Here is a 12,472-nt window from a genome sequence, read left to right as displayed (position 1 = left end):
AAAACCCTTTGAGGTACATTTCATTCTAGAAAGCTTTTAGGTGAAGGAAATGAAACTCAGAGGTGAGTAGCCCAAGGGTGTAGACAGTAACAGTTGGTGCTAGAATCTGTGTTTGCTTGACTTCTCCATCTTGTCCGTGTTTCTCACAATTTAAAGAATGTGATTACTGCAGATATTCTTAATTGTTGGTTGTTTAGAAATAAGAACTAAAAAAAACATTAAGAAGGAAGGCCACTCTAGCTATTGGTAAAATTTTGTTATAAGTATCTTTTGTTTCTGTAATATTTATAGGCTTCTAAGTGCTTTAAAACATTTTACCTTACTTCTTTTGCATAACCACCTACGCGGTGGGAAAGGGAGATACTGTAAGTTCAAGGATGGGGAAATGGGAGATTATGCGAAGTGACTTGTTCAAACTTATATTTGAATCTCTAAAGGTAAGAGCATGCTCAATACAGAATACTTGGAAAATATGAAGAGTGACTGGTAAACACTTTTTAATTTAAAATTAGTTACTATTTACATTTTATAATTAGACTTAACTTTTTCCGGAGCTGTCAGCTTGGTGTCTTGAGAAATGCACAAATGAGCTATAGGTTAATCCTGCCAGAGATTCAAGATGCCTAAAGTTTAGCCTTTTCATAAACTTTAAAATTTGTTCAAAAGCTCACCTGCTTTCTAAAGCTCCAACAACTAAAGCGATCAGGTAGCAGGGGATCGGAACCTAAAGGGAGCAAAAAACCAAACAAAACACACACACACACACACACACACACACACACACACTCAAATTAGTGCTTAAAAATATTACAGTGTAAGTCAATTCATATTTAAAAGGAAATAAATTCCTTTCAAATTTCACAGTTCTCATTTTTAGGGGGTCAAATAGTTCAAAATTGTGAGGTAAAACATTTCAAAACATCTATTTCTCCTTTATTTTACTAGTAAGGACAGATTCTGAAATGTGAAAATCATGATTGCACATAGTATTACATGTTCTATTTCAAGCATTTCTCAAAAAGTAGCCTGAGAGAAGGAACTGTGCTTTTTTCTCTTACGTTTTTCAGTTTCTTTCCTTGATGTAAAACAATTTTTTACTTTCTTTTTTAAAACCACTCCTGGTATATTTGAGAGACATATAAAAGAATCCAGCAATAAGAGATGCTGAGGGTCTGGCAGCCTGGAGTCCCAGAAGCTGGTGTGGGAGCAAACCTGTCCGCTGTGGCCCAATTACATGTTCTGTGAAGGAGGTCAGTTAAAAACATGCATAGGGCGCCTGGGTGGCTCAGCTGGTTAAGTGTCCGACTTCGGCTCAGGTCATGATCTCACTGCTCGTGGGTTCAAGCCTCGTGTCGGACTCTGTGCTGACAAGTCAGAGCCTAGAGCCTGCTTTGGATTCTGATCTCCCTCTCTCTCTCTTTGCCCCTTCCTGATTCACGCTCTTGTTTCTCTTTCTCTCTCAAAAATAAATACACATTAAAAAAACCTAAAAACACTATGTACACACATACATAATTCATCAAAGGTCAAAGATGCAAGTCAGATTACCAACTTAAATTACACAGAATTTTAACCTTAGGGACTGTAATCTGTCAGAGAGTAGTTTGTTTGTTTGGGTTTTTTTTTTTTTTTTTTGTCTAATATAGCTCTTCCATTTATAAACAGTAAATAACAACGTGCCTGCTCTGTGGTACCAGGGCGGGCAAAAGAGTAACTTAAAATAACAGAAAACCTGCTGCTAACTGGGACGGGAGAGAATGGGATCGGGCCATGCTCCCCACTTTGCTCAGCCAGCAACCCCTTTGTTTAGTACAACTCTGTAAGTAGAACACAACATTTTAGAGTCACAAAAGAAAAAGAAATGAAGAAAAAAGACAGAAGCTGCTTTCTAAATTCTGAATATTTCAAGAGTGATTTTGCTCTCTGGGTGAGTAAAAGCTATTGGTAGTTCACCACCAATGAAACCAAAACTTTAGACCCAAAGAACTTACCTTTTGGCTGAATTTATAGATTTTCCTGCTCGGGTCCTCTGGGTCAGGTTCTTCTCCATCACGAATGGCACTCATAAGTGCCACCAATTCTTTAGGAACAGACACCTAATCAAGAAGAGAAGTCATTTCCAGTTATGAATAAAAGATACTATGTATCTTAAACTTCGTATGTAAAATAACGTATTCTCCCCCGCTTAACAAATGCAATAGACGATGGGTGTGTGCCTATCAGGTTTATATATAAAGTTAGCAATATAGAAAACTGGCTTCTCTCAACAAAATGTGAAGGATCTAGCTATCCATTCAGCCAGCCATGTTAAGAGTGTTACGTAGGAGCTAGATTAAAATTCCAGCTGTGCTACTTATCAACTGCATGCACTGCTGGAATCAAGGACCATCCCCTCAGTATTAATGATCGAGCAAACATACAATCCAAGTTCTAGACTTTCATGTTCTTTTGCATGGCCCAGTGTTTAAAGCTATTTCTGGGGCAGATACAGAATCAGAAGTTCCAAAAACCTGCCACAACAACCACAATTCTAGAGCTGAACAGCATTCAGGAAATAATTTGGTTCTGCTTCCTCCCTCTGTGTAGACAGTGATGTTATACAGATGAGACCACCTTGGTCATGAGGTCATAAGACTTGCCCCAAGTCATCAGTTGGTAAGTGGTAGAGGTGAGCCTAGAACCTGAGATTCTGTGCCTCCAAGTACATAGTTTTCTATAGGTGTGGTTTGCTCATGGGATGCTCTCAGAATCAGGAAGGCCCCATAAAGACAGCTTGGTCCTCAATTCTATTTGCTTGGTCTAAATAGGTCTGGCCTGGGACCTAGGATGTATGTATGTATGTATTTAATATTATTTATTTAGTAATATTTACTATTACAGTCCTTTTTGAAAAAGGACTAGCAGTACGTATGACAAGAATAAGATGGAAATATACTCAGATAAGTCTGCAATATATGCCTGTTAGGATACCTAGACAGAAGTTTATGTGGCTATAGAGCACATTTCTAGAACCTTTAATCCTGCAAATGTTAATTTTTAAAAGTTAGAAGACATTGTCCTCCAAATTCTTGCTTTGAGGTCCAGAATTCTGAAATTCTTTCATAGTCAAAATAGTACCCATTTCCTTTTATTACAGTTTTGTTCAAAACTGCCTTTAAAAGAGATGCAGGGGCACCTGAGTGATTCAGTTGGTTAAGTGTCTGACTTCGGCTCAGGTCATGACCTCACAGTTAGTGAGTTTGAGCCCGTGTCAGGTTCTGTGGTGACAGCTCAGAGCCTGGAGCCTGCTTCAGATTCTGTGCTTCCCGCTCTCTCTGTCCTTCTCTCTCTCTCTGTTTCTCTCTCTCTCAAAAAAAATGTTAAAAAAATTAAAGAAAAAGAACTTATTTAAAAGAGAGATGCAGGTAGATCATGAGACACAGGATCTTGGGACTGTAAATTCAGCCCCACGTTGGATGTAGAGATTATTTAAAAATAAAATCTTGAGAGATACAAAATGAGGAACCCAGCTTCTTTGTTACATAGTTCATATAGAATTTAATTAAGTAAAATATTACTAACCATAAAAATCCTACTATTATCTCTGCTTATCATTTCTACCTCATTTACTTACATGAGTCATTTAATTTAGTTAATAATTTGTGATACTCACCTCGGCACTGTAGGTTAGTTTCACAGAAGGAGTGTCCTGGCAGGGAAGAATTGCTCTGCAATGGATGGCCTGAGGGGCGGGGGCAGGAAGAAAAAGAGAAAGCTATACCCTTTTCTTATAAATCAAGTCATTAAGAAATCAGCACTGTCCTTAGACACATTCTTTTTAAATATACGTCTCAAATTTTCTCAGATCTTTGGAAGTAGGAAAAACAGACTCATAGGACAGAAAAGTCTGATTTTCCATTTTAATGTATGGCCGATTGTCACATTTTGGTTGAAGCATGAAGCAACATTAAACATTGTTTGCTACTCTCTACTTCTAGTAACAGCCATGCCCAGTGAGAAGCTGTCAGGGACCCTGAGGAGAAAAGGCTCTTTGGTGAAATAAAATTGAGAACCATGCATTCTACATCCCTGTCTTAATGAGTCATTTGGAACATGAGCCTCCTGAGGACTCTGAAAAGACCTACTGTAAAGACACCTGTTTGGATTCTTACAACTGTTTTTCACAGGGAACTGTTTTCCTCTGGTCAGTTATTAACGTCTCATGGGGCAGTTGTGTTCTGAGGAAAACAGCTTGAGGGATGTCACTAGAGCCTTGACATTTCAATTTGGCAGCAAACTTCGAAAGTAAAAACTAAGAAAAGGAGGGAGAAAGAACAGCCTACCTCAATACCATCTAGACAGATTCATTCACATGAGATGTAGTATTTTTCTGCTTCCCCATCCGTCATGAATGCCAGTTCCATCAAGAAGAATGGCCAGAGTATCTACAGTTTTGTGCCCCGGCCTACAAACCACTCTGGACTGACTGCTGTGAGCAAAGCAGCACCCGCCTCCTTGAGGCGGTCCCCTGAACTTGAAGGAGTAGGGACGCTCACATCTCTGTCTGAACTTGACTTGCTCCCACTGTATACTTCCTTACAACCCCCAAACTCTAGCCCTTTTCTCTTCTGATTTAGTAGATTCTTCAAATATTGGGGATCCTAAATGACCTCTAGATGGATTATGTAGGACTAGAAGAACCACCCGATTCTCCTAAAACAGGCCTCTACAACCATGCCTTTAGAGTCCCTTAATGATCTCTCATTGGGTGACTCGGTAGTGCCAAAGGGGTTTGGACGAGGGTCTCACTGGAAAAGCCCACACCCACGCACATGTGCAGAGAGCAACTGGAGCAAACTCGTCAAACAAAACCACGCCCATGTTTCCCATTAACTGCAGTCATCTCTTAATGTGGCTGCAATCTCTTCCTGTATTTCCAACACTGTTGCCAATAAGAAGTGGAATATCATATTCAAATTTCGCATCCTTGTGACTCTCAAATCTTGCACGTCTTGTCAACTTTAGATTATGGACATTCTAAAAGAGGTACTGACTGAAAGTCAGTTTCTAAGAGAGCGTACACCTTGTGCCTAGAAAACCGTATCTCTTTCAGATTACTGAACTAAGGGCTTCTTGGATTAAAAAGGTATTCCAATTGCCAACAGAAAGCAAACATGTCTATTCTGTGTTCCAATAGTGCTTCCTTTTTTATAGACTTGTATTCAAATTTGACCCCAACATAGTATCTATCCCAGAGGAATACTGAGAGGCTAGAGATTGCAAAGTACCTAACACAGTGCTTGAAAATACAGTAAGTGTTTAATGAAGTCAGTTCCTTTCATTGTAAGTTATATGATTACTATCAGACTTAGGTTTTTTTCTTTTTAGAAGATAGTTTGATATGTATTATGCTTGTGACAGATTGTCTCTAATTATAGGGTTCTTTATTCTTATATTTTATTATTTATTTATTTAATTTTTTATTTTTATTTATTTTAATATAATTTATTGTCAAGTTGCTAACATACAGTGCATAAAATGTGCTCTTGGTTTTTGGGGTAGAGTCCCATGGTTCATCACTTCCATACAACACCCAGTGCTCATCCCAACGAGTGCCCTCCTCAATGCCCATCACCCATTTCCCCCTCTCCTCCACCCCCCTACCCGCCCTCAGTTGGTTCTCTGTATTTAAGAGTCTCTTATGGTTTGCCTCCCTTCCTCTCTGTGCGTAACTATTTTCTCCCCTTCCCTCCCCCATGGTCTTCGGTTAAGTTTTTCAAGATCCACATATGAGTGAAAACAGATATGTGTCCTTCTCTGACTGACTTATTTCCATCCACGTTCTTAGTTTTTAAAGAAAAATAGTTTAAATCATGTCATTTTAACAGTACGTTGAATATATTTATGTAACACACACAGCTGTAAATGTGTAAGAAGAATCTGGAATGGCTGCAAACCTAATTCAGTGGTGGTTACTTCTGGACAATGATGTCCACAGAAGACTGAAAAATCTGATCTTTCACTTTCCACTTCTTTACTACTAACATTTTTCATAACCAGTACATACTACTTTTGCCTCATTAATTTTTTCCTTTCTATTTTATAATCATTTCTTGGGTGTCCACTCTAGGATGCCAAGTTCTGTGCCAGGTCATGGGGATAAAAATATCAATATGACCGGAGCGCCTGGGTGGCTCAGTCAGTTAAGCATGCGACTTCAGCTCAGGTTATGATCTCGAGGTTCATGGGTTCGAGCCCCGCATCAGGTTTTGTGCTGACAGCTCAGAGCCTGCAGCCTGTTTCAGATTCTGTGTCTCCCTCTCTGCCCCTCCCTGTCTCAAAAATAAATAATTAAAAAAATTAAAAAAAAAACCCAATATGACCTAGATAGTCCACTTCAAGGGAACATGATTTCAAACTGAAGGGAGTTCCTTTTTAAAAGTAATATATGAATGTGTTAATAATGAAAGATATCAATGAAAATACATGTTTTTATAACATACGTTAAAATGCTATCTTAGCTAAGACCTGAGACCACTGTCCATTTTGCTTCATTAAACTGAATGTGCTGGGAACTTTATGAAAAATGAGTCATTCTGGATCTCTTTTACCTGGCACTGACTGAAGAGATAGGGGTGTTCCTTCCCAGAAGTTTGTTCAGGAGTGAGCCACTGAAGAGCAGAAGATTTTGGAGACGTCTCAAAAGAAATTTCTATAACGAGTTCTTGATTTCTGTATGTAACACACAGATATATTAGTAGTGTAAAATTCAACCTAACTAAAGTTTGAATTCATAATACACAGAGTATATACTACTATACATAATATTTTATAAGGTCTCATTACTGATGGAGAATAAGCTCTAGGAATGCTGCATCCTAAGTAGGTCAAGTTTGCATCTCACGTTCTTACCTGGATGGCAGCTTCTGGGTCCGTTTCACTCCACCACGCTACCTGCTTATGAAGACGTAGCAGGAACTAATACTCATGGAGTACACTACTGTGTGCCACATACTTTGGGCTTGTGGTATCATGCAATCTTCTATGAGAGTGGGAAAGTGGAAGAAATAATTTTGGAACTGTGACTACCACAGCGGTGGATGCCAGAGCGTGACACAGACTCGTACTGGCTTGCAAACTTACTGGACGGGTCAAGACACTGAGACACCTGGAGAGTCATTTTTATGTCTGCTGAATCCAGTAATCAGAAATGTGTGCTTGCTTTTAATCTCTTCTTCCTAGAAATCCATTTTGGTTGCACTTTATTGCAAATTTTATAAAAGAATCGGCCTGTGACAGATTGGAAATACCAAGAACTGGCCCTTTCCCTTGGAGAGTTTGAGCAGCACTCATAGTGAGGAAATAGCCAGAGCCCTGGAGACTGGCAGCCGTGCCTGTGTCTGAATCCTAAATCTATGACCTACTGCTTTAGTGAACTTGGGTGAATTATTCGACTACCCTCTGCCAGTCCTTTGTCTGCAGAAAGAGGTCAATGATATCTATCTCGCAAGTTACATGTGGTTGTTTCTTTTTCTTAAACAGGAAGAGGAAGCATGAAAATACTGGCCACTGAAAGGTAGGGGTAGATCACTCTTATTTTAGGCCAATGGTCTTCCACCCTTTCTCCCCTTCCCAATTTATCAATATGACAATCGTGGCTGTCACTTTTTTGAATAAGTTTCTTTATTTCTCTGAGGCTCCCTTTTCTCATCCGTAAAATGGAAATCATACCACAAACGGTTACTATAAGGATCAGGTAGATTATCTAAATTAGGTAAGTTAGATAAAAGTATCTAAAGCATTATCTCAAGACTGGTATACAGAAACGGTTCTGTTTGTCATTGTCATTATTGTAATTATAAAAGTGGCTGGCCTCTGGGGAGAAGGTGGAAAATGTGCAGCTTGTAAAAGTTTCCCAGGTGATCCTGAAATGCCTCCTTAGGGTGGCATGCTCCCATCATCACTCCAGGTATTGGTAAAATGATCAGGAAAGAAGTAACAGTTACCGAACCTCCTATTCTCGGGTATTTTATACAATGAGTTTCTTTAGTGTCTTAAGAACCTATAGTTTTTACCATAAGCTTTAATCTGAAGAGATCAGTAAGAGCACCAGTCACTACCCATACACAAACTAGAAATAAGAAAGGAAAATTCTACATTAAAAATACTTCTTCTCCATTATTTAGCTATGTAAAAGAGAAAGATAATAACATGCATACTTGCTCAGAGCAATAGGAAGAGAGATTTCCATTGGTGATCCTTTGTAACTTTGTCTTTCTCCAAGAGCATATTTGACTTCTTGTCCATTGATGACCGCTTTTTCTATCGTGAGGTCCTTTGTATCCAAAATCTAGAATTAAATTCGTATTTTTAAATGAAAATTGTTTTATATACACTAGAGAAAACTAACATTAGTTATGGGTTGACCATAATGATTACAGAGTAGAACTACTTGCTCATAGAGAGTAAAATATAGAGTGAAATTACAAGAATTAAAGAAGACAAAAGTTAGTGTAGGTCCCGTCTCTTGGGCCTCTAAGCTTCCTGAAAAATGTCTGGTTCTAAAGTTTGCATATATACCATTAGGTAATTCCAGGATCATCACACAAATTTGAGGTTTTAAGTGTAAGTCAAATCTAATTTAAAATGCCCTTGCTCCTTCCCTAAACGTAACTTCCCTGCTATGAAAAAAATTCATCTCGAACTTAAATGTTTCTTTCATTACCATTCCTCGATGTATCTCACCATATATTTCTTCCTGGAATCCTAATTCTTTTGTACTTGCATCTACCCCCAAATTAAAACAAACCCTGGCACTTGCTGGGCAAATAAGCCATACGTCCCTGGAAAAAGCCCAGCCTGGTGAGGCAGCTCCTATCAAATGACCTGCCGGGGACTGGAGAGGGTCTCTGCTTGCCATGGCCATTAAGGAAAACTGCTTGGGACAGGATGAAAGCAGCAGCAAGTGTCCCATAATCCTCCATGCAAGCCCTAGACCATACCTTTCATTATCTCCCAACTAGTCCCTTGCTCTAGAATATTCAACCTTCCTATGCCACAAGGCTGTTTCCAAACAACCTAAACAAGTCTCCCAATGTTACTGTTTAAACTTCACTCGTTCCTTCTGCTCTGATAACTACTTATTTGTCTCCTTCCTTTTTTTTGAAGTTTATTTATTTTGGGGGGGCAGAGACTGCGTGTGTGCGAGAGCATGAGCAGGGGAAGGGCAGAGAGAGAGACAGAGAGAGGCAGAGAGAGAAAGAATCCCAAGCAGGCTCCATGCTGTCAGTGCAGAGCCTGATGTGGGGCTTTAACTAACAGACCTGAGATCATGACCTGAGCTGAAATCTAGAGGCAGACATTTAACCTACTGAGCCACCCAGGCGCCCTGTCTCCTTCTTTTCTTAAACTCTGGGCAACCCATGACTGCTACTTCCTCTTCCTCATCAGTCTCCCCTCCTTTCCCCCTCTTCGGTCTGGCTCCTCATCCTCTACTACTGAAAGGGCAGGGCACACCTCCTGATTGAGAGGTCTTTTCTGCTCAGTAATCTGACTCTGTCCACTTATAGCCCTTATGGGCCACCTCATCGATTTGAAGTCCTTTCCTTGGCTTCTTTGACTTTATACATAAATGGTTTTCCTCCTTGTCTGATGCCATTTCCTCCACCTCCTTTCTACTCCTAAAAATGGCTATGTCCCAATGTTCTAGCTTTGATCCCTTGATTTTCTTACCATATTCATCACTCCCTCATTCTCACTCATCCCGTATCATCAACCAATACCTCTGTTTTGATGACAACAGTCTGTTTCTTCAGTTGTTACCCCTTCCCCAGGACTGCCGCTGGGTTTCTTAGTTGCCTGCTTGGCAATTCCATGGGAAATATTGCCTCATATTCAGTGGGCTTCTAAAAATTCTAAAAACGAAGCTACCTGAATGTCTTGAAAATCAGTTCTCTCCCTTTATTTCTGTTCTGTTAACAAAATTCTCAAGGTGCCTAAGGCTTGGGACATTCCAATCATCCACAATTGATCCCACTTCCCAATCCCCCATAGCCAATTAACACGTTTTTCTTTCACGCTGGCCTCATACTGTCTTCTCTGTCCTTCTACCACCGCTGTCGGCCAGACCTGCCTCAGAACCGCCTGTGGTCTCATCTCCCTGCGTCTGGCATCTTTCTACCGAAGTCTGGCTGCAGTAGCACGGGGAGCTAGAAGATCAGCTGCTTCTCTTTCAAGTTGGCTAACTGAATTATAAACTCAGGAAGAGTCACAAGGGCAGTCATTAATTTGATTCCTACATCTCTAGAATCAGTGATCTTTGGTTGGAAAGAAATTTCCATTCTGGTTTGATTTTTTTTTTAAAGCAGCCAGATTGGTTAGGGGAGCCACCTGTTTCCCTGCTAACAGGTCATTATTCCTTTTGGGTTGCTTTCTTCTCAACCATCGCCCTTACTCTAAATTAATAGAACTGACTTATTTTCTCACACTTGCATATTCAGAGTATTTGGTTTTATTAGAGTTATATCTTTTTTAAAAAATGTTTTTATTTATTTTTGGGAGAGAGACAGAGCATGAGCAGGGGAGGGACAGAGAAAGAGGGAGGCACAGAATCGGTAGCAGGCTCCAGGCTCCGAGCTGTCAGCACTGAGTCCCACATGGCGCTAGAACTCACAGTGAGATCATGACCTGAGCTGCAGTTGGATGTTCAACTGAGTCACCCAGGTGCCCCTAGATTTATATCTTCTTAAGAATAAGAAGGTTACTCCTTTGTGCCTTCATATTCTATTACCGATTTCTGGCTATCTGATTTATTTTAAAAGCTTAATTTGAGTATCTATGTATGTAACTACTCATGTTTATACTCCTTTTATAACCAAAAGGATGAATCAACTGGCTCATTTCCCGGAGGAACATATTCTATTGTCTGTATTGCCTAAACTTTTCAAATCTATTCAGAATCAGAAGAGTCAGATTGTTATGACTATTTTTTAAAAAATGTTTTTCATATCCACTGTACTTAATATAGTAGTTGGTCCAAATCCCTCCTATAGCATTTATTGTACCATATTATATTGATATGTTTTCTCTACTAGATTGAGAGTTTAAAAACACAGAGAATGCTAATTAGGTTTGCATTCCCAGAGTCCAGCACAGTGTCTGAAAAATAGTAGATATCAGTCGATACCATGCATGAAGCATGTGTTTGGTGATATCAGCGTGAAGCGTTGATATCAGCATGAAGCAAGTGCTAACCCAAGAGACAAGAGAAAACACAGTGTTTAAGCCATATGTCTCAAGATCTTACCCTCAGCTATCATTCTCAAATTAAGAAATTCCCCTTCAAATTCCACTAATGTTATTAAAACAACTGATCAAAAATAGTAATGGGGGGGAAGGAAGCTGGCTAGTTGAAAAGTTGGAGTTAGTACTTTTCAACAAAGTTTTACTGAACACCAACTGTGTTTAAGGCCAAGATACCTATATGTAGTTGTAAGAAATGGACCTACTAATGGTAGGAAGTTACTAGGGATATAATTTACTGTATCTCACAGTATCTTCTTTGAATACCTCCAAAGCCAGTTATACTTCTAAGCAGTTGGCTAGATGCCATGGAATGTATAACTAATTCCCTTTTTGCATAAGCTGCTGGGAAGCTCCTCATTAAACCTTGCAACCCACTTCTTTTTTTTGTAGGACTTAATGCCATACATTTGGTTTCCCTATCCTTATTCTCTCTTCCTCCAAATTCTTTTTAAAAAGTTTTTTTTAATGTTTGTTTTGAGAGACAGAGCATGAGCAGGGAAGGGGCAAAGAGAGAGGGAGACACAGAATCTGAAGCAGGCTTCAAGCTCTAAGCTGTCAGCATGGAGCAAAATGGGGAGTCCAAACCCATGAACCATGAGATCATGACCTGAGCTGAAATTCCATGCTTAACTGATTGACCCATCCACGTGCTCTCTCTTCCTCCAAATTCTTAAATTATTTTTCATCTTATGTTTTTTTAGAGCAGACTCAAAATCTTTCTTCAACAAAGCATGGCTCTAAATTAAAAAGCTTCATGGGGCATCTGGGTGGCTCAGTTAGTTAAGCACTTGACTTTGGCTCAGGTCATGATCTCACAATTTGTGGATCTAAGCCCCACTGCAGGCTCTCTGCTGACAGCTCAGAGCCTGGAGCCTGCTTAGGTTTCTGTGTCTCCTTCTCTCTCTGCCCCTCCCCTGCTCACACACATACACATACACACCCCCCCTCAAAAAAAAAGAAAAAATAAAAAAAATTAAATTACAAAGTTTTATGCCTCAGTATTATGTCTCTATCTCCATTTTCTACTTGTTATTTGCAGGGTGCTCTAGTGAAAAAAAACATGGGGTTATTATTAAAACCGAAACCAAAACAGCACCTTGATTTGATTCCCAGCTCAGACATTTGCTTAGTGAAGACAGGAGGGTTTGCAGTCAGAATGGTCTGTGTTCACTTCCTGGCTTCTGCAACT

The 12,472-nt window shown here is 39.6% G+C and overlaps 1 protein-coding gene across 1 annotated transcript in view; it reads right to left on the bottom strand.

Moving 5' to 3' along the window:
- The window catches only part of LTA4H (leukotriene A4 hydrolase), a 36,386-nt gene that overhangs the window by 21,110 nt on the left and 2,804 nt on the right, over window positions 1-12,472 (bottom strand). The window contains exons 2-6 of the mRNA XM_029954940.1: window positions 8,199-8,329; window positions 6,591-6,711; window positions 3,653-3,721; window positions 1,992-2,096; window positions 672-724 (exon numbers count right to left, since the gene is read on the bottom strand). Coding sequence (XP_029810800.1) covers window positions 672-724; window positions 1,992-2,096; window positions 3,653-3,721; window positions 6,591-6,711; window positions 8,199-8,329 — 479 coding nt within the window. The remainder of the gene's footprint in view (window positions 1-671; window positions 725-1,991; window positions 2,097-3,652; window positions 3,722-6,590; window positions 6,712-8,198; window positions 8,330-12,472) is intronic.

This window comes from Suricata suricatta, chromosome 10, assembly GCF_006229205.1.
Source record: "Suricata suricatta isolate VVHF042 chromosome 10, meerkat_22Aug2017_6uvM2_HiC, whole genome shotgun sequence".
Classification (NCBI taxonomy): Eukaryota; Metazoa; Chordata; class Mammalia; order Carnivora; family Herpestidae; genus Suricata; species Suricata suricatta.
This window is presented reverse-complemented; position numbering and strand designations above follow the sequence as displayed.